General features: G+C 39.6%; 1 protein-coding gene across 3 annotated transcripts; it reads right to left on the reverse strand.

Moving 5' to 3' along the window:
* Nucleotides 1-739: 739 nt before the first annotated feature.
* Nucleotides 740-22,704, reverse strand: LRRC8B (leucine rich repeat containing 8 VRAC subunit B). Of its 3 annotated transcripts, none has more exons than XM_055814858.1 (5): nucleotides 22,556-22,704; nucleotides 7,483-7,537; nucleotides 6,037-6,139; nucleotides 3,193-5,354; nucleotides 740-2,187 (listed from the first exon to the last, which is right to left on the reverse strand). In XM_055814858.1, exons 4-5 carry the CDS (start codon nucleotides 5,326-5,328, stop codon nucleotides 1,915-1,917), a joined length of 2,409 nt encoding a protein of 802 aa, XP_055670833.1. In that variant the 5' UTR covers nucleotides 5,329-5,354; nucleotides 6,037-6,139; nucleotides 7,483-7,537; nucleotides 22,556-22,704; the 3' UTR covers nucleotides 740-1,914. The 3 variants fall into 3 exon arrangements, with proteins under 3 accessions (XP_055670833.1, XP_005238521.2, XP_055670834.1); XM_005238464.4 differs by lacking the exon at nucleotides 22,556-22,704 and adding an exon at nucleotides 21,675-21,968; XM_055814859.1 differs by lacking the exon at nucleotides 22,556-22,704 and adding an exon at nucleotides 9,807-9,918.
* Between the last annotated feature and the right edge of the window lie 450 nt (nucleotides 22,705-23,154).

Genomic DNA, 23,154 nt, shown 5'->3' on the forward strand with positions numbered 1-23,154 from the left:
AGCCACCGGGGTACAAATCAATATACCCTGGTTATAATTATATCTACCACAAGTAGCTCAGTTTGTGAACTACGTAAACCCCTATGGAATTATTATGCAACTCAGAACTAGTCAAATGAGTTTGGAAGAGCTATGTGTGGACACTAAGAAAGACTTCCAGCAGCACTGGTCTGCACATAAACACAACTGATCGATTTACACTAAACATTTCTACAACTACATAAAAAAGTAATAGTTTTACCATATTTTCTTTCCCTGAGAAAAGCACTCTAACTACAAAGGTCTTTGGATGCCATTGGTACAGTGAATAAACATGCATCTCTTGCACTGCTACTCAACGATACAGACTTCCATGTTGATCAGACTTAGTTTTGGCATTTTCATTCAAAATAAACCTTACTCTCCAGGAAAGTGGAACTGGAATGGGAACAAAAGATGACTAAAAGTCTAGTACTAAAACTGGTTTATCTGTGGTGATTTGTTATTGCAGACTGGAATGCATAGCTAGTACACTTCATGAACACAAAGTCATTAAGGGCACAATTTACCTCATCTATTTAACCTAAAATTGATATTGGTTTTGAAAACTTTAATATAATACAAAAAGTTTTCAAATATGTTTTTGGAAAGCATGCTTTTCTTTTTTTCCCCAGGGGCTTAACTTACGTTTTTAGTGAACATGATAAACATCATGAGAGTTAGGACTTCAAATACAATAAAACAGCGCACAGCGGAAGAATGAAGTCAGGAACCATTTTATTTCTATCCAGTTTTGCAAGTATTTAGGATGGCGTAAGAGCTCATTTCACCACTATAATTTATGAAATTATTACATCCCTAGAAGAGGCAAAGCTTATAATGTTTCCTGGTTTTCCCTCCCAAACACTTATAAGATGTGTGATTATTTGGTTTAACTGTGTCTTTCTGTCCTTATCTAATACAAACCTTCTTCATCCTCTCCCCAGCCACGAAAATACAGTAGTTGAGTGTGGAGAAGAAGCACTGAGGCAGCCAGTAATGAGAAATTATGAAAATGTTTAACAGCAACATACACTACACTAACATCTGGGATGCTCACAACATACAGAAGACAACTTTGCGACTATATCGTGTTCTGTTTGCCATCATCATCTATGGAGATCAGTACTGTAACACTGGCTTTCTAGTACACGCGCACAACAGTTACTTCAAGTTCTTCCAATTCCTCCCAATTTCTAGGCAACAATTCATTTTGTATTTACTATTTTTAAGACAAAGTACTGAAATTGGTTTCAGGTATTGCTGTCCAACTGATTTTAAGAGCAAGATTCAAATGGCATCTTCCACAATTATAGTATTAATACTCAGTACTTGTCAAAGCTTTAAAAATTAAGGTATGTTGAAAAATTACTTTCAGTATACCCCATGCAACTGAACTGCTCAAAAGTTTAAATTCTTAATTCAACAAATTCTAAGTTAGTGAAGAGTTCATACTCAGAAACTAATTCCAGACAGTTCTTAGACCTCATATGGCAGGAGATGAAACTGTTTAAAATTATCACTATCAAAGAAAAAAAATCCCACTGGAAAAAAAAAAAGTATATACACTCTCACTATAGCCAGACAATCCACTTTTCCACTTCAATACTATCATTATCATAAGCATTTAACTGAACTATTTCAACCAGTAGAACCCAACCAACAATTCATATTTCATATTTTTCAAACACATGATTACCTGTTAAAGGCTGCATTTTTTGTTCAAATTTAAGTATTTTTTCCTTTCCAATACAATCAACTCAGTTCAATGCATTTAAGTTTAAGACTGATTTGTAAACTGTTACCTCTCCTTCACTTCTCTCCACCTATATAGATCTTTAGAGAGATATTAAGCAAAAGGCTTATAGAATGTAGCGATGCCATTTCATTTTAAACTTAGGACTTATCTGAGCATGTCTGCAAACGCTCTCTTACACGAGATGGAAGTGTTTTTAACAACCTTTCTTCTACAATTAGACTGTTCCGCTTTAAGAACTGACATTCTTCGAGTTCAGCAGGAAGTGATTCAAGATAGTTTCCAATGAGCTCTAACTGAACAAGATTCAGTAGCTGACCCACAAGAGGGGACAAATTCATCAGACTGTTATTTCCCAGAAGAAGAAATTGCAGCTTTTTGCACTGAAATAATCCATCAGGCAGCATTTCAATCTAGAAAAAGGAAAGAAAAGATCAAAAATAATGTACGTTAGAAGTCATTAGTCTACATGCAGCTGCGTATTTTGGTATTTCCTGGGTTTATTTTAGGATTAAAAAATCCCTCTTAGTTTGTGGAAGGATAAGGAAAAGGAAAATAGTAATGCTTCTATGATTATGCAACAAAGTGCCTAAGAACACTACAATGGTTTTATATACCTGTTTTGCTATGAAGATGCTTAGCTACTGGCAGAAGTGAAGAAGTAAGCATGGTGGGGTGAGCACATACACGCACAGAAACGTGTACAAGTTGTGCACATGCAGGTGGCAGGGGAAGCAAATAGGCTACTGTCTCCTAGGAATCACTTAATGAAGACTGGAGACACATTAGCAGCTCCTGGCTTGTGAAACCTGTACACGTAGTTACCTGTGCATACGCTAGTAACTTAGTCCCAGTCCACGCTACTGACACACAACATCCAAAACCCAAACTCACCTGTGAACGCAATTATAAACCTCGAAAGTCTTAAGTCACAAACCTGGACACCCCCCTAATTAACCAGACAGTTTAGCACTGCTGATGAGGTGACCAGCTATGATTATTTCCCTCTTCCCAAACAGACAGCTGAGCTGCTTGTCAACTAGCTGTTGATTCACTACCACTTTCAGTTTGACATTAAGGTAAAAATTTAACACTGTTCTTTTCCATTAAAATACTACATAGGATAGACAGCTGCAGAGAAAGGGAAAATACATTTCTACAGCCATCGTAATGTATACTACCTGGATCAGAGCCCTCAAGCTGCTACAGACTGGTATAGTACTTACTCAGTATTATGGCTTTGATGACACAGAAGCTTTAGTAATTAAACAAGCCCCACCCCCTTTTCAGCTTTACTGGGTTTAATCATGAACACCACAAAAGCATTTTGAACCAGAGGCTGTTCCAGAAGAAATGGTACGTTAAGTCACTATTTGATTTTTTTTTTTTTTAAAGTAGTAATTCAAAGTTCTACTTACATGGTTTTTTGTCAAAGCCAAGTACTGCAGATTGGTCAGATAACCGATTTCTTCGGGGATGGAGGTTAGCTTATTATAGCTAAGATCCAAATAGTATAATTTTTTACAAAGAAATAGCTGCAATGGAACATTTTTTATATTATTATAATTTAGATACAATTGTTCCAGGTTTGATAACGCACCTATCTGCACTGGGACATATGAAATACTGTTGTGCCACAATTTTAAGCAAGAAAGGTTCTTAAGATGTTGAAAACTAATTATTTCTTCCACTGTTCTGAGATTATTTTCTTTTAAGTCAATTTCATGCAAGTTGTTTAGGCTAAAAATGGAATGGGGAATGCGCTCTAAATCACAGCAGATTAATTCCAAGGTTCTCAGGTTTACCAGCTTCTTCAGGTTATTTAGCACTATCAGTTTATTTCCCTCATTGTTGATAGACAAGTGTTGTAAAGAAGGCAGAAGATCTGTAACCACTTGAGGTATACGGGAAAGGTTGTTCTTTAAATGAATTGATTTCAGACTTTTTAGCCCCTGAAAGCTTTCGTTGTATATGGAGTTGTGATGATCTAGCATGAAATATCCTGTTAAGCACAATTCTTGCAGGTTTTTTAGATGAAAAACCCAAAATGGAATTCTTCCCATCTCACTAGATTTCAGGCGCAATGTTTTCAGATTTTCTTCTAAAAAGCTGACTGCTGCATAATCCATAGTTAGTGATGAATGATAAACATTGAGTTCTTTGAGACTGACTAGCTGGGTCACAGCTGGAGGAAGTTTGGCTTCAGGAATGAGTTCCAGGCTTAGGACTTCTATTTCTGTCAGTTCAAAGACACTGTCTGGAAGACCATTTAACATGAAAAGGTGAAGTTCAATCTTGTCTTGGGAATTCCTTACTAGTTTATTTTTCAGTTTTTCCACTGACCATTCATTGTTAAGATTTATCTGTTTCAGTTTGTTTTCACTCAAATCAGACAGGAATATTGAGAATCGTTGGGAATAAAGAGGATCATACTGATCTGCCAAGTGGAGAATAAATGCAAAGTCGTTCTTTACATCAGGTATATCACTGTAATTACTTTTCTCTCTCAACTTCTCAAAAGAATATTGCTTAAGTGAACTTCTTAACATCCACCACAAACTATAAGTACAAGTTAAGCCATAGAAGATCACTAGAACAACATAAAATGAAGCCAAAACTTTAAAAATTTCTGCTAGTGAATAAACACACTGGTACCTTTTGTAGCCTGTAAAGGCTTGAACATTAACTACACAATCGATTTCAAGTGTAATAAATGATAAATAGTAGGGGACATAAATTATTATTATTACAAATACAATAACTTTCACTATAATCTGTTTCATATACACTGTATATATGACATCCTTCTCTTCAACATGTACTCTGAATTTCTTCACTTTTTCAAATATAGCTTTAGCTTGTTCCCCTTCTTTTTTGTCAAGAACACTTGAGGAATTTTCTCTTCCAGTTGTTTCCAAGCCAGGCTGCGAATATGGCAGGGACTGTCGGCTGGCCCCTATATCTACTGAACTCCCAGGTGATGAAATCACTGCTTTTGATTTGGCTATTGGCAACTTCCTCACAGACTGCTCAGCAACTGTTTCTGAGAGGGCACGTGTTGTCCATGGAGAATCAAAACACTTCTGAAGAATGGCTACAAAGTGCTCAAGCCTGGAGCTTGTACTAGGATAGTAAAGCCAGAAATTACTGCAAGCTGCAAAAATAAAGGTATGCAGAAGCACTAGGTATGGAAAAAATTTGGCAAACCAGTGAAGCTGTCTCTCATAACATACTGCATCAATATAGGAATACTGCTGCCGATGGAGATCATTCTGGATTTTAAGCGGGATGATTATCGGTGCTGCAGAGCCAGCCGACATGTTAAGGTTGGCTTTAACTAAATCCCAAGGCACGGCACAATGATTGTCAAATTCTAGCTTGCAAGGAAGACAACACAATACTCTGGTTTGAGTAAGCTGGAGAGCCCCAGCAAGCACAGCAACTAGCAGCATTATCATGGTGAGGTAATACCAGAAGACATCCCACCATGGTTTTAGTATGTGGTAGGATGACTGCGCATCTGCTAAGTATTTGAGTTCTGTTAGCGTGATCATGACTTTCACCTGTGAGAGAACAGCAGCTGGTAGAGGAAGAAAAGAAAAGAAATCTTTAGCAAATTGTTAAAATTGATTTATCTCACCATCAAACACTTGAAGCTTATTACTATTTTCAGAACTTTAAATGTGTAACATTTGGCCTAGCATCCAGAGCTTAGCCAAAGGATCCAAGAACTCCTGGCACCTAACCCTAGCCATCATCTTATTTATTTAAGGAAAGTTACTTGGAATGCAAAATTTTAAATGAAGAGTGAAAACTAGCATCAGAGATTAAGAGAAAGTATATTTTGACCAAACACTTGGGTACTGTTCACGTAGAAGCAAAAAGCTGGTATAACATAAAGAAGTGTCTGATACATTACTAGCAGTCCTTCACCACTGTCCTAAACTTACATAGCAGAAGTGAGCTCTCGTTTAGGGAAAATTACGAGATCAGAGCAATATTTTACCACAATGGCTCTTGTAATCTAAAAATTTCTAATAGATTAAATCATTCCACCCAGTTAAAGAATAAAGAATACACAAAAACTCTCAAAAGAGCAGTTTTGCATTACATATTCTTATGTATAATTCCCCGTCTTCTCCCATCAAGAGAATTAAGCACACTGACAGAATGAAAATGAAGCTAACCACTTGTTATAGTCCCATATTGTTATATATATAAAAATGGTACACCCCAGCAGCATAGGTTTGATTAATACTTACTTTACTAAGTAAAGAGAACAAAATATAATACAGCACTGTTCAGTCAGGAGGTCTACACCTTTTAAAATTCCTTGGACATGCCATCTTTACATTTGTCTTCATTCTGGATGGAGAAAATATTCAATATACTTTTGTTTAGGTGAAGCCATTAAAACAAAGAGGAAACATTTCAGCTTTCATTAGAACTGCTGCCTTATTGCAGACATCAGGATCCATTAAGCTCTACAATGCTACAGCTACGTGAAATGGAATGAACGTACAAATACATGATCACGTAGAACATGAAGTCAAAGTTTTGCACAGTCACATCAACACAAAAAAACCATGAAATCACCTACAGCTAACCCCATTTCAACCAGGGAGCATTTTTTTTTTTTTGTATGTCAAACAACTGTGTGACAATAAAATATGCAACATACAAGACTTCAAGAAGTAGAATTCAGTCACAGTTTTGATATACCAAGGTTTGGTACAAAGGCAAGTTTCTCAAATACAGAGGTCCGTATTTTGCATCCTGAAACAAAGTAATAAACTACCCTGGGTCCATGACAATGCCACGGACAATACCAGCTTTGGAAAAAAACTTACTATGAAGTTTGTTAAGCAGTACAGATATGAAACAATGGGGATATTCTGTACTTTTCTTAATCATAAAGTCATTTATGTTGGAAAGGACCTTTAAGATCATTTGAGTCCAACTGTTAAACTAACAGTGCAAAGTCTACCAATAAACCACATCCCTAAGCGCCATGCCTTTTAAACACCAGAGATGGTGACTCAACCGCTTCACTGGGCAGCCTGTTCCAATGCTTGACAACTGTTTCTGTGAAGAAGTTTTTCCTCCTATCCAATCTAAACTTCCCCTGGCACAAATTGAGGCCATTCCCTCTTACCCTATTGCTTGTTACTTGGAAGATGAGACTGACACCCACCTTGCTACAACCTCCTTCCATGTAGTTGTAGAGAGCAGCAAGGTCTCTCCTGAGCCTCCTTTTCTCCAGACTAACCACCCCCAGTTCCCTCAGCTGTGCTTCATAAAACTCATGCTCCAGACCCTTCCCCAGCTTTGCTGCCCTTCTCTGGGTACTTTCCAGCACCTCAACGTCTTTCGTGTAGTGAGGGGCCCAGAACTGTACACAGGATTTGAGGTGCAGCCTCACCAGCACCGAGTACAGGGGGATAATCACTTCCCTAGCCCTGCTGGCCACACTGTTTCTGATACACCAGGATGCTACCTGGGCACACTGCCAGCTCATATTCATAATATATTGGTACTGGACATTTCAATTCCAAACAGAGCTGACAGAGCTGTTATGAAAAGACAACAACAGCTAAACTAAGGCAGAACCTTATTCTTAGTCCACATTCACACCTGAAAGGAGAAGAATGGATGAAAATAACCCTTCTTGCATTGACAAGACTACTTTTAATAGTGTAGAAACTTACCAGGCCCACTCAAGGGAAAGCAGCTGAAGAAGGACACGATGGTTGCAATACACTCCTGGAGAGAAAACAAGTTGTCATCAGATCATGAAATATTTGGACTCCAATAACTGTATCAGAACAACAGCTCATTACTCCTCCCACACCAGTGTTTTAAAGATCCAACATTTAGTGAGCAAGATCTAACAAGATCTGTAAGATCTAGTTAGAATAATTTAAAGATGCCACCCACATCAAATTATTTACTTAGTCAACATCTTAAAGCTGCTTTTCCTAAAGCAGAGATAAAGTAATGGCCCTTGTCATTGTCCCCTTTCTAAGCACTAAAAGCCATTTAAACTCCACAGTTTTTGCATTTAAGTTATTAGTCCTGCAGCTGAGATGCTCTAACTATAGCTAAGAAATAACTATTTCTTCAATCACTCCAGCTCAACTTGCAAAACCCCCATCTATAAGATCTTTAAAATTAGTTCTTTTGGTATAATTCTTTGGGGTTTGAATATAAATTCATAAGTGTAAAAGGACAAAAAGATGCTAAACCCATCCAAACTAAGGCTTTCATTCTATCAAGAATATCTACCAAGACAGTGTCTCAACTCAAACCAAAACATGCTTTATTTGATTGTAGACAGAAAAATCAAAAGTACTTTTTTCCTTTCCAACCTAGAATTAAAACCTGTCAATTCTTCTCACTTGAACATTGTTACAAAAACGAAAGACTTGGGACCCCTGTTATAAGCTGTAAAGAACATGCTAAGACATAAATATGTTGAATGATTCAACATCAAGTAAGAGCAAAAGGTATAAACAGCATTATTTTTAACAAAGAAAAACATTTGAAAAGTCATAAGAATCGCTGAACTGGTTGAGAGTTTAAAATAGTGTGAAAGGTCTAATCAGCATGAGGATGGGAACAATTCTTTTCCTGACAAACATGTAAACTTTGTGAGGGACTTGAGCTTATTAGAGAAACTTACAAGTAACACAATTTAATAATGCACATCTGCACTTTGCACTTTTATACAAGGAACATCACTCTCCTGGTAACAAACATATTTTGGGGAATAAGCAAGGCTCTTCTTGAGTATAAGGGACAGAATTCAGAGTACAATAAAACAGTTAACGCTGTTTGATAAAGTTTTTTCTCAAAAAGAAAGAAAAACAGAAAATGGAACTTAAGCCAATTCAATGGAAAATATATTTGTATACGTGAGAATACACATAACCCAACACACTTTCTTCAAGCCATGCATTAATGCTCAAACAAAAAGCAGGGTTTTTTTTATATAGCTTGAGAACTCAAAGTGAGGCAGACCCATGTAATTTTGTAAGGTCTGTTTCTACAAAATGCTTTCTTTGTCACCTCCCTGCCTTGAACTGGAAAGTTGTTACTCCCTATCAACTATCCCAGGAAAAAAAGCTACATTCTTGCTGTGGCTTTAGAACATTTTCTAGCAGAAAGCAAGTGTCACTATTAAGTTTTTAAACACTTTAATACCGGTCTTGTTAATGACTACTTTTTGAAACTTTCCAGTGACGCATGCATATTCATTACAATTCTAGGTATATGAAATAAAGCTTCCTACCAGAGAAGTACACAGTATATACAAGTATAATATAAACATGTGAATTATTAATGATAATTTTGCTAAAGACCATTTTCTTTCAAATCCTCTCTGTACGCCAGGAGTGACTAATCAAATGGAATAATGCTGAACCATAATGGGTTTGATAAATCTCATCTCCAGCAGTTCTCAACCCATATCAAAGCCATAAAAGCTTTTCAAAGGGGCCTAATTCAATTGGCAATCTTTCTTAGAAGATGAAAGACAGAAGTCTAGCCCCAGGGTAACTGATGACTTCAGAAGAGTTGCCCCAGACCAGTACTGGGACGCAGGCCAGAAAAATAAAGATCCTAACATCTAGGCAATTTTTTAGTTACTTCAAGACTTATAAATCTGGTCAATAGAAACATATCAAGAATATGAATTAGTATGGCTATCCTTTTGAAAAGTATTATCTAGAAGCATCAGACAGCACCCACCCCCACCTGCCAAAAGGTTACTTAACATTGCATTACTCGGCTGTTTGGTCACTACTTATGTAATTTTAGGACTGCTTACATAATTTTAGGCACATTTAGTTCGGGGTGGCTCTGCAGCGAGATGAGGGCCTTGCTTGTCCTCCCAAAAGAATAATGGACTGCAGGATGCCAATACCTGACAGAAGGCTATTTTTAAGGCTATGCTGGTTTCACTAATTAAGTATTCAACTGATGTTTCAACACACTAAGTTAATTCAAATAGATTTATGCAACTAAAGCATACCTTGACAAATATTCCAGTGGACCCATAATCTTGCTTTTTTCCCCTTCTCCTCAAAGAAACACAGCCATCAAGTTTTCAGCCAATTCCCTTAGACTCACACTATTATTCCAACAGCATCATGTGCTTCTCAGCTGAGATAAGGAGATGTTGACATACTAAGTAAATGTGTCTGTTTCATCAATTTTCTATCAAAAGTGGTTCCTGAACTACAGTACCAACTTAGCTTCTAGCTGGTTTAAATGTATCACTTTTTCTTGCAAAGTTTTGAACACAGAATTAACTTCAATAATAAACTAAATATATAATCTGTTTTGCTTAATGGGTAGTTTTGAGACTCTCCTATGGGATTCCTAGTACCTGCTTATGGTCTCACATGCACAGCCTGAATATCCACTTGCAAATGAATGCTTAGAAATATTCCCAAAGAAAAAGTAACAAACTTTACCCCCCTACACGCTCATTGCTCAAAACACATCTTTTCCAGGCTAAAGCTTCCCCTTCTCTTGGCATGCTACCGCTTCCTTTGTCAAGTGTTCCCTAAACAACAAAAAGCCAGGTACTGCAAGAGTTGTGGGGCAGGTCTGACTTCATGAAGGATGATACTGTCATACGTGCTCCTAGCACATGCACTCAGATGACTGCCTCTCCCTTTGTCAAGCCTCCTATTGAGAAGGAACAGACTACTCAATTCAAGCATTACATTTGATACATGGTCTTTCAGAATCTGTACTTTGACCACTTGTGTGCCCATGCAGATCTTTCTGTTGGTGATTGTATTTTTGGATCTGTATTCCACTGAATGCAGAACAGCATGCAAACAAGATTAGAAAAGCTTCTTTCCAGTCCTTCTGAAGAGGCTCACAGGTGATAATTAAACATGTATAAGTGATTATCCTTCTGGATTTCATATAAACCTAAAGACATTCCCACACTCTATAATAACCAGCATATTCCCCAAGCACAGAATGTTCAAGGCTACAGTAACATTGTTACAAGTTTTCTGTATCAAGCTTTCAAACAATCTAAGACCCAAAATCCTTTCGTATGATCCAAGACCCTAATTACAACTACAGAGAACCTCAACCATCTGTGTCTGGATTAAATAGAGGTTTTGCCTTTCTTAAACACTCCAGCTTTCAAGACTACTGCTGAACATAAAATGCGGAACACTAATAGCAAAAGTCTTATGCTGTTTAAGAAGCAGTCCTTGCTCTCTGGAGAAGGCTGCTTACATAACATAGCCCAATAATTTTTTGGGGAAAAAAATTTATTAACATTTTTAGTTTAAAATTTAGTAAGTTAGGCTACAGTTACATTTTTACTTTACATGGGTTACTCTGCTACTGATTCAGAATTAACTGCACTGCACACAAGCTGATAAAAAGTCTTTAAAAACTAATCAACTACTACCCAGCTGCACCGTTACCTAACTTCAGCAGGCTGAGAAAAGTAGAGTACAACATGGCAAGTGTATTTTAACTTGTTTCCTCAACTACTCAAAAGCTTGAACATTCCTAGGTTCAACGTAAAAGTCCTTAGAGTGAGAAAAAAAAAAATCTTAAATGCAGCTTTGCTTAAACTCAGAAAACTGGTCTTTATTATTTCTTTCTCTGGTATACTTAATTCAAGACAAACTTTATCTTGCAGTCTAATCTAAACTGAAAATAAATTCTACTCCACTTAAATTTGCTTTACAAGCACAAGACTTACTCTCGAAATCTGACCGTGCAGGATTAGATATGCTACATTATGCATTTCCAACCTATGCCTGCAGCATCCAGAAAAGACCATAGTCTTCCTTGAGCCCTATTAAATTAGCTCCGCACCAAATGCCATCAATATGCAAGTATTAAGCCTTTTCTCTATTCAAGGAAGGCCAGTAAAGAATCAAACTTTGGTTGTAAAATATGTCACTGGTCAAATACTCACTGGGAAGATTGATCATCTTCAAACATTATGGTTGCACAGGTAGTTAACATTACGTACATATAGGCCACATGACAATGAAAAACATCAACGAGGTCTGCCTCTGTTACGGAACCTAACTCTCAATAGTGAATGGGAAGGAAAAAACAAGTCAACTATTTTGAGGGTTAAACTCTGTAATGAAGTTGTATTAAAAGATAGGTTTTAAAAAGCATGTTAAATGTCCTTTTTATTTCATACTAGCCTAGCCTGGACAACAATTTAAAATACAAATTCATATTCAGATATACATACTTTGACATAAGCACTTTCTCCAGCCCTCTCCTCAAGTTAAGTTCGAGGTGCTAAGGACTGTGTTCTAGCTAAAATAGAAGGTTACAACCTATGCTTCTAGAAAGACCTGTACTAACAAGAAAAACATTCAGTTTAAATCCAAGTTTAAGACCAAACACACCGCAGGCGAGACAAGCAGTTTATGCAAAAAAACCCTGCAAAACAAAAAGAAGAAAAAGTGATCAATAGGTACAAACGTGATTTTCTGAAAAAGTATGTTTCAGAGTTAAACAGGCAAGCAATCTAATGGTAAAAATCCTAAAGTCAAACGAAAGGTAGACCAGCTTTTTTTTTTGCATATAATCACGTCAACATCACTGATCTCTTTGAAAGCAAGCTGTCTACATTCTTGGCAAATACTACTTAATACTACTTGTGCTTTCCAAGATCCCTACCAAACTAAGTAGAATTCAAACTCCGAATCAAATCTGAACATTTCTAGTAAGCAATAGTTTGTATCACTTCAGTGCCCCAGCACTAACTTCAAATTCAGAGATGCATTTTCAAAACCACAGAAATTAAGGTTATATCAGGTGGTGACAGAAGTGTGACACAGGAAGGACTAACTACACAGTGATTTGAAGAATCAGTCAGCAATATGCAGGCGAGCGGAGGTTACCTTTATTAGGCAGCGCTGGGTGCACGGGGGATCGCTCCACCAAAGTCATGCACACCAAGGGGACTTTTCAGTCCCCCCTTTACACAAGCTACTCATACCTATCATTAGTTTTCCAAGAAATTGTTTACATATTCATTACAATTCTGAGAATTCATTTACATGTCTCGTGCCTGTGCAATGTCCTTGAGGAGCTGTCTCTACGTAGACTATTCCTTAGCGGCCATGTTTAAAGTCTTCATCTTCGCCATGTTGCATGTGCAACAGGAATCTAAGACAAAATGTCCCTTCTAAAGATAACCAACCCAAGGACTTATCTAAAGGATGACACACCTATGTTTAGTTAAAAGTCAGGAAATGTCCAAGGACCCTTATTGCCACATGACAGATGTACAGACTAAGTGGTACAGCATTCACTATTCAACAGACAAATATTATAGTGCTGGGATCTCCTCTTTCCTTGAGGACACAATAAGCTTTGCCAGACCTTTAATGGTCTCTTTAATTCTATTTAACTAAAAATATAAATATATTAACTTAAACCTAAGACATGTATTAGCATCTAAAATACCGACTACAATAAAACTGAAAGAAGCACCCATTTAGAAGAGAGTGCTTTGTACTGGTTATACAAAGAATCCAAAGAGTAAACTCACTTAGAGACATATTTTGTTCCACCATAATATTAAACTAATAATTTAACCTTTTTTTTGTATTCTCATTGGAAACTCTAGCACTCTTTTTAGAAAGCAGATTTTTTTTATTTGCTCCATTAATTTACATGTATTCCAACAGTTGTGCATTTCACATATTGCACTTTTTAAAGAAAATCATAAATAGAAAAATACTGCCAAAATTCCACATTACCCACTAAAACATAGCTCTGCTATCACAAATCTGCTTGGCAATTCCTAGAGAAACATAGCAAAACCCATTAACAGATAAAAAATAACTGGAAAGAGTTCCATAAGGCTTTTAAAAAGAGAGAAGACTGTAACAACCTGTAGTTCTGCCTGGAAGATCATGACACATTGAGGTGTTAGCAATCCACTCTGGCCAGTTAACAGGCTCAAGCCTGTGCTGTGCAGATCTCTTGGCCACAGGATGAGTTTAGGCAGCTTGTAACAGAGGAATCTGCAGGCAGCTCCCACTTGGTACCAGCGATTACACCACCTGCATGTCCTTGTCTTTATCAAGAAGTCCAGCAAGCTCTCCTGTGAACATCTTTCCTGGTTTATAGTAGAAGTGATGCACAGAGTTGTTTTCACGTAAGAAAATTCTATAATAGCTTTAATGATCAAAATGAAGTAACCCTTCCTACAGGCAGGGTTGTGCTGCACAAAGATTGCAGGCTTATTTGACGCTGTACAACTCACATTCCCAGCTTCTAAAGGGATGTAAGATTATCTATGTTATTCTCTTCCTTTATAGTGTCAAATCCAATAAAAAGCATTTTCAATTATACTACACAGAGTCTGAGTACTTTTCTTACAGAGATCATAGTGACCAGCACCTCTTGGTGCAAAACACAAAATAGATGGCCTTTCAGAAGGTCACATCTGCAACTCCCCTGAAATAAAAACAAGGGCCCAAAAAACTGAAACAAAGAACAAGTCCCAATTATCTGTTACGTAGCACCATACAGTCTGATCACACCTCATTCATTTCCAGTACAAAGAGGTTAGTATTTAAAGTGAAGCACTGTCTTCTGTAAACACCCTTTCCCTTTTTTTTGGCCCCATAACACTTTCAAGTAAACGAATCTTCAGTATTGAATAAGAAGAGAGGGGCATGCATTCCTACTACTTCCAAAACATCTATACAGCTTCTAAGAGCCTAAAGAATTGTATTTTTAAGCTTGGCATTAGACAGCCCATAACGAAGCACACAATTTAATGCAACAGAAAATCAGTTCATGTTAAGTCTCAAAAAGCTTCTTTGATAAAGTAAACTGCTTTCCAAACAAGCAGAGTTTAAGAGACTGAATCCAGGTTACAGAAAAGAATTTCCAGAGTGACTCCATTCTACACCAGCTAAGACAAAGTTGGTAATTTCACAAAAATTACAAGCAATTCACAGAAAAGGAGACAGGTAACAGGGCATGTTGAACAAAGAAAAGGTAGACTAGGAGAAGTAAGATTTAACACTTACAGGGACTGCAGCAATAGGAATATGTAAAAAATGTTCAGGTATGCAAACAAGTTTTTTGCTCTAACATGCGAGTCATTTGCTGTAAGCAACCAAAAGAAGAGAGAAAAACCTTATCTGGACTAATCCTTTGTAGAAGGATGTGCCACCAATGACACAGCCCTAAAAGCAACAAAGACTGTCCTCCACTAACACCAAAGAAAATACTTGTAGCAGACAGGGGCACCATCCCTGTACATACCTCATCTGGATGCTTAAAGAGCATGATTATCCTGTTTCAAAAAAGCCAACAAAACCAGAATCAGAACTGCAAGACTAAATACTCAGAGGAATGGTGACGCTTAAAAGATTCCTAAAAAGAGACCAAGGGAAGTGGGCTTTCTAGCATAACAAAGAGGAATGAGAGTATGCCGGGGGTGGAGAGGAGGGGATAGAACAGCATGGGAAATGCAACTACCTTCTCAGGACTTAACGTACATAGCCAGTCTGTACTCAGCTAATGCAAACCAATGTGGGAGGAGACAACTCTATCCAGAGATGATTGCAGACATGCCATGTTGCCAAACATTCCAACACAAAGGTGTAATGGAAGGTATCTGGGAAGTGGCACAGATTATGCTCTTGAACAGTACCTAAAAGAGCAGGCCTCCTTCACTGTTCCCCCGTCCCCCAATTAGGTTTTAAAATCAGTACGGCAATGCTGAAGACAGAAATAGTACACCAATACTACAAACAGCCGTTACTTCCCAGTTCCAAAGAAATCTTAGAGCAAGTTGGGAGCATTAAGTATGAAGTGTTTCCTTGGGTTTTCACCTATTCTTTCCTAAGCAAGGAAGATGACACCACAAGAAATCTCAAAAGGTCTAGACTGGAATGGGTATCCGTGGCGTGCTGTACCTCTTGGAGCTCTCCCAGAAACCATCTTACACAGGAGTACATCAAGTCCTTCATCCCAGTACTAGCATAGCTAACATAGTCAGACACCTTTCAACTGCATGAAATTTTCAAGCTCACTTATAATGCATTTTTATTCTCACAACCACATTCCAGGTTACTTCTCATGCTGAGAAATAGGAACACACAACCAGAAGACAATGGTATCAGCAGTATCCCTCCGGCATTCTAAAAGGAAGCCTCAATGGTATCTATTTAATTCTACATACCAAGATAAGTATACAGTAGAAAATTAGGTTTTATCCCCTTAGTTTCCAGAAGTCAGATAGATACTCATGATGTTTATTCATTGCACTGCTATGCTCAGGACATCAGAAAGCAAAGCAGAGGAAGGTAGCAATGGAGAACAGTCACAACTTAATATTACAAATCCTGCTTAAGTCGGGTAAGCATTTGGGTCAGTGTCGTAGTCCACAGGATATCATGTTCCTATAACTAGGCTATCAATATAGCTCCTTAGATGGTAATGGAAATACCATGAGTACTGATGTATTAACTAAAGCATGTTCATATTCTGATTTGATACTTTTAGATAAAGGTCCTATAAGGAATTCAATAGCACTGCATTTAGACGAAGATGGAAGGGGCCAACATTCTTCATACCACATAAAATCCTGCTAGTTTTGCAGAGAGCAGAGTACTGAAATCCAATATTTTTGGATATTCAGAACCTTCATTCCACATTATTTTCCTAGCTCAGGCACTGCTTTCCAATACAACAACCATACCCAAAACCCAGTTAATAGGAATGTTTACCTCTGACAGCCAAGTATCTCTATGCAAGTAATCTTATTTCTCTCTACCTCAAATTGCTCAACTGTAAAATCATGGTAATGATTCTTCATAAAGTATTTGAATGAGGAACGCCTTACAGTAATAATACCTAAATTCCTACTAGATAGAGAGGCTTTCTGAACTGTACTACAGGTTCTGAGAGCTGGAAGCACACATGCTATTTACTTTTCCTAATAGTGGTCAGACAGTTTTCACTTTGCCTAATTTCAGAAATATGAATTTGTATTTATACTTCTTATTCTAGCTACAATTGTTTTGCTTTTTCTAAAATATGAGTAGTTATCGAGTACAGTAAGTTAAAATTTCAACATTTGGCCCAAAAAGGAAACTGATCTTTTTTCAACATTTATAGACTGCCAAGACCAAACAATGTCCTATCAGGATAACAGATGTTGAGAACAGAAACATCAACTAAAGTCACCAATCAAAAATATATACCAAATACATTCTGTCTCTGCAAGGTAATTATTACCATGCACAAATATAGCTGCAAGATTTAAGAACAGTCAAAACCTAGTGTTCTGGTTTTAAGTTTTCCTGATGCTGCATAAGTTTCACAAAGAACTTTCCAGAAGGCAATATTATTACTTACACAGACAAGAATTTAACTGCATCTAGGAAAATATAATTATCAGGGCAGCAATACAGAAACACATCTGATTTCACTCTATTAGTTCTGACATTGGAAAGCTGATTCAGATTTTCAGTAGTGGCTCATATCTCTTCTGAGAGGCAGCAGCTTTTCATCTTGTTCAACATTTACTTTTAAAAGCCAGCCTAACAAGTTGAAATGCTTTATTCTAAGTGTTCAGTCTAAACATCCAAAATAAAATAATGAGAATAGAGAAGTTTCCAATTTACATCCGATTCAAACTCAGATACTCTTTGTATGCAAACTCTCCTGAAACTCATTTGTTGCCTTTTAGAGAACCTCCTCATCCCAAAGTAAAAAAAGAGAAAAACATGTGAAACACTGCAGTCAAATACAAACTCACCTGAAATGGAATAGGTTTTATTAATCCTCTGGCAGGGAGCCTGCTGTCTACACAATCACCTCAATCTCTTAAGTATCTTCCTGTTCATATTACTCTACATTATGTATTTATTATCTGGACAAAGCAACCACCTACATAATCTTTTCTTTTACTAATGTGAAAGGACTGAAGGACAAAGTTCACATTGCACATACTGTGTAGTAACATATGTGCAAATCACATATCAATGTCTAAACACACCTCTACAGTTTCGGAGAACTGCACACACACACATGCGATCATGAGAGCTAAAAGTGGTGTTATGCTTATCAGTAGCATCTCCCAGAACAATGCTAAGTTTCAGAACCGTGTACAAGTGATCAGACTTGAATGCTACAGTAAACCTATAGCAATGCTGCTTAGTTTCCTACACACAAAGTTAGCGCAGCACCTGTGTTCACACTTTATGCTTGCATCAAGCCCAAGTATGCTGTGCAACATCGAGTCTTCTACTGCGCAAAATTTCCTTTTTGAGTAGGCTGGCTGAGGAGACCCAACAACTGGCAAGTTTTTTTCAGACAGTAATACTACAAGAAAAACACTTTTTGGTATGAAGCCAAGCTATATAACTTCAAAAACAAGAGCCAAGGTTTTATCATCACTTGAATCATTAAAAAGTTTGAAGTAAAAAACTTCTAGCCCTATATTTATAAGACAGAGTAACAGTTTGAAGCAAAGCAGACACTACTTTTAACAATTCCAGTAAGGCACTTGAAGTGAGACTGGATATGTCAAGACTCAATTAAGCAATATTTTGGTGCTTTCCTGATTTTGAGTCAGTGTCATTGCAAAGTTAGTATTTAAACAACATTAATGTTTAACAAAAAACATTTACTTAGAAAACAGTTTTCCTGTACTGCAGAGGAACCCGCAAAGTAATAACCATTTTTGCACTTCCATTGGCATGGGTTGGAAGTGATAGTTTATCTTGTTAATAATTTAAACACAGCCTGGAAACAGACAGTTTTTAGTTAGAACTTTTCAAATGCCCTCCCTTCTTCAAATATTTTGGATTACACAATAAATGCACCATCAAGATTTTGCTTTCATTCAGATGGAAAAAAATTAGTTTAAAGGATCAATGCTTTAGTATTAGATTCTAGATTTGCAGTTCTTAAATTTCAGCTCAGTAGACTTTTACATTTGCATACAGATGAACTTTAGCTACCAGAAAACATCTAAAGTAAATATTTGACAACCTGAAGTACTCATAGAATACCAATAGTTTCCCCAGAAAACTAAGGCAATAATGTCTGGGAAATCAGGGGTTACATTTTCCTGGGGTTTAAAGTGAGAGCTTTAAAATCAATACCACTTCAATTAATTAAGCCTGAGTAAACTACACAGCCATAGCTTTGCAGCTGCTGTGCCACAAAACCGAAACTTGGTTTCCACATTAAACTAAAACCACAGCTCAAACTAGTATCTCCCAAAGAAACAAATACATATATATTTATAACAATGTATTAAGCCTACTAGAAATTAGCAGCAACAAAACCAGATTGTGTTGCTACCATATTCTTAATTGGTATCACTGGATCCCTTACTGGCATTTTGAATCCCTTCAGTTACCCACAATCAACTAAATTCTCAACTTCAGTTCAAGAAATTCTATTCCAGTTTACAGTATCAGAACACATTGCGAAGTTAAGCACTTTTGATAGAAATGCATTCATATTGTTTAATTCAGGATGCTTGAAGACACTATTTTGAAACAGAATGGCACCAATGAGAACTAAATTGAAGGTACTCCATTACAAGTTTTCTCTGCAATTCCCTTCCAGTTGTTGAAAGACCCTGGAATCCTCTTGGGTATACATCAGAGGAGGGTTTGCCAGCACTATACCCAAACCCACATTTGCAATAGCTTTCTCGAGAGCTGCATCATCTGCCTTCTTTCCAGTGTACTATACTGCTAGAAAGTGCAGCCTTTTCATATGGGTATGTTTAAATCAAATAATTGGGGGAACTATTAATAAGTATTAGGAAACTTTAGTTCCATATTGAATTTCAAGTTGATTTCCACTAACTAGAAATTAAATCCAGAACTAGTTCATAGCACACTAAAAACTCTCGGGGAAAAGAATCACCAAACCCAAGCAAAACTACGATAAACTGAAGCCTGCTTACAAAGTCTGGTAAAACTCTAATTGGAATCTATACACAAGATAACTCATACAAATAAGCAGTTCAGTTATTGATAATTTAAGACCACATGATTAATAACAAGCTTTCTGACATTAATGAGGCAGACAGCCCACATGGTAGTGGTAGGGTTAAATGTAGCTGAGAGGCTGTGGCCTGCATTTTATTATCAGCTACCAGAAAGCACAGTTAGAAGTTTGTCATGTGTGGCTCCCAACTCGCTCCATACAGGATACAAACATGTATTAGACAAGGCATACCACAGCTTGCCACCAGTTAAGCAGAATAAAACTTATTATTTATTAGTAAATTAATAATAGATGTATGTTGCCAAACCCACATATAACATACACGATTTAAACATTAAAATGACAGCATATTTAAATATTAGAATATTAATTCCACTTTACATTCCTTGCCCTTCTACATCTTCAAAACCACAGCACAAACTTCTAACTTATCTTTTAAAAGAGTAACTGCAAGAGCAACTGGGAGAATAGCACTATTTGCAAGACAACAGCTGAACAGCTGTTACAGGGCTGCCTACAGAACAGCTCACAGGTTAGCACACAGAATACAGACAGCAGGGCGAAACATTTAGATAGGCAACACAGAGACCAATATAAACCATATGTTATCCCCTTAGTCACATAAAATATCCATTTCTAATCCTAGCCGAGTAAAGCTTTATGGCTTTAGCAGTAGGCATTGTAAGCTGAAGTAGTATTACTAGCGCCAGCCATACCTGTAGCATGTCAGGCAGAGCAGACACAGCAGCAGCCTAAAGGAACACAGGATTTTTTCCCCTCCACACCCCCCTCCAGAAATCCATTACAAAAATACTTCTTGGCAGTGACATACCGCTCTACAAAGTTCATTTTACAATGCTGAAATACTTAGGGATGTTTCTTTAGCACTCTTGGTCCCTCTCTAAAATTTACTCAACAAGCTTTCATCAATCTTGAGCAGCTGTACTGATATCTTGCAAGAAACAAAGGGCAATTTTCTTTTTCTCCCCATGAGAAACCTATTTTCTCGATAAAGGAAAAAAAAATAAGTCAGACTAGCAACTCTCTTCTCTCAAGACTGCAAGCAAACAAGTATGTTAATACTGCAAATTTCTAAAAGTTACATGAATCCTACTGAAGCTGAAACTCAGTTACATTTCAGTAGAATGCTAAAATATATGCCAACATAAAACTCTGTAATGAACATTTTCTTATCTACCTACAATGGAATGTTTTACACACTTGAAAAACCCTTAAGAAAACCACTACGTTATCCTAAGTATTGGTTTTCTACTACAGTCATTCTCTGGTCTGCTCTCATTTCATATCCCTTGCCCTACTCAGCACCAGAGATCCTGAAGAAAAGCACTACTTAGGATAACTCTTCCATGCCCCACAGAGTCAACTGAGTTACACAGAGTAAAGAAAACATGCACAATACACTCAGACAATAAATAATGAGTTTTGCAAGTGACAGACTACAAGATTTCAACTCTGAAAGCCTTGTGGGCTTCCTCCCCCCACCCCCTGTCTTGAGAGTTTAAGAGTCCAAACAAGATAGATCAATAAGCCCTGATCTGCCGCCCACTCTACTGGGAAGGTAGATAAGGAAAAATTCTGAGACCACAGGAGACAACCAGTGGCTTAGCTTATCACTTCAGCAAACAGACAAGGAAACCTGGGAGTCAGCAGAACACATAGCTCAAATACTTGAAACTGCAAGTGACCATATAGCTCCTAGCTTATTCTAACGCTACCTCAATGTTATTGTTTAAAATCGCCACCGTAAGTGCCAATTCAAACACATTTTACCCGATCAGCATAATTAATGGCAACCTTCATATAAAATTAAGCTTTAGGGAAGCCTGCTTTAATCACTCCTACAGAACTGGTTAATTGCAGTATTCACCACAGACAAATTCTTAATTGAAGCCAGGAAGCTGCCTCAATTTCACCACAGAACAGGCTGGCACAAAGCGAGCCTTATGTCACTATAACCACGCTGTTAGGACGCAAGTAAAAGCTAACATGCGAGAAACCCCCTGCTAACGATCGCTGCCTTGCTGGGGGTGAGAAATGCACTGGCCAGACAGAAGAAAGAAAGAAAACAACAAAGCAGACGCTTCTGGTTTAACAGACGGTGCTGTCAGGCCTCAACGCCAAGCTCCAGCCTTCCCCCACCCCCCACCCCGAGGGGCCGGAGCTCGGCACCCGCCTGCCGTTCGCCCACGGGCAGGTGCCGCCGCACCTGGGGCCGAAGGTGGCAGCTGCCGCCCGGCCGCGCCGAGCCCCGGCGCAGGCAGGAAGCCCCAGGCGACCTGTGGCGCCCCGGGTCGCTTGAGGACACGTGTAAATATCGGTTACGCAAATCAGAAAACGGTTTTCTTCCGAGCCCCACCCGCAGGGAGCGGGGCGGCCGCCAGGCCCCGGGGTGGGCACGGACTCGCTCCAGCGCCCCGGGGCCATCGCTCCCCCCCCCCCCGGCCCCGCCGCGGCCGGCCTGCGGGGAAGCGGGCAGGTAAACGGCCCTGCCGAGGGAAGGGGCGGCCGCCGCGCAGGCTCACCGGGCCGCCCAGCAGCCCCCTCCCCTGCTGCAGGCGGAGCGGGCGCCCCGGCCCCTCAGAGGGGCGGGAAGGGCGAGGGCGGCCTCCCGGCGGCGGCGAGAGCCAGCCGCACCGGCGCCCCCGGGAAAGCCCCGCTCCGTCATGCCCCCCACCCGCTCCCCCTCCTTCTGCCCGTCCCTCCCGGGGGACGCGGAGCACCTGTCAGCGGCGGCCGCCCCTCACTCACCTGGCAGCAGCACCGCCTCGCCTCGCCTCCCCTCCCGCCCGGCCCGGCCAGCCCGCCCGCCACAGCCGCGCCACGGCGTGCCGCCCGCGCGCTCCGTCCGCGAGGGCGCCGGCAGCGCAGCGCGAGGCACCGGCTCTAACCGGCACTTCTCGGCTCCGGCCCCGCCCCCGCCCCGCCGCCCTCGTTACGTTACCGGCCGTACCAGCCAATGGGGCGCGGCCGGCGGAACCGCTGACAGGCCGCGGGGCGGGGGAGGGGGCTGCGGCGGACAAAAGCGCCCACCGCGCCCGGCCCCTCCCGCCCTCAGCGCTCACCTGTGGGGGCACCTGAGGGCCCCGCCCAGGCCGCCGCCGGGACGCACCGCGCTCCCCGCACCGCAGCTGTGCCCGCGGCGGGGGGCCCGTCCGGCTGGGAGCCCCCGGTGCCGACGCAGCGGCCGTGCCGGCCCGCGGGCAGCAGTCGCCCCCCTCGGCGCCGGCATTCAAACGAATTGGGCCGCCGAGAGGTGGGAGCGGTGAGAGCGGTTATCGCCGACGGTTAGAAAATGGGAACTAAGGAAGGTGGCGCTTGCGAAGAGGCGATGCGCTCTGCCGGGGGCG

Source organism: Falco peregrinus, chromosome 10 (assembly GCF_023634155.1).
Source record: "Falco peregrinus isolate bFalPer1 chromosome 10, bFalPer1.pri, whole genome shotgun sequence".
Taxonomy (NCBI): domain Eukaryota; kingdom Metazoa; phylum Chordata; class Aves; order Falconiformes; family Falconidae; genus Falco; species Falco peregrinus.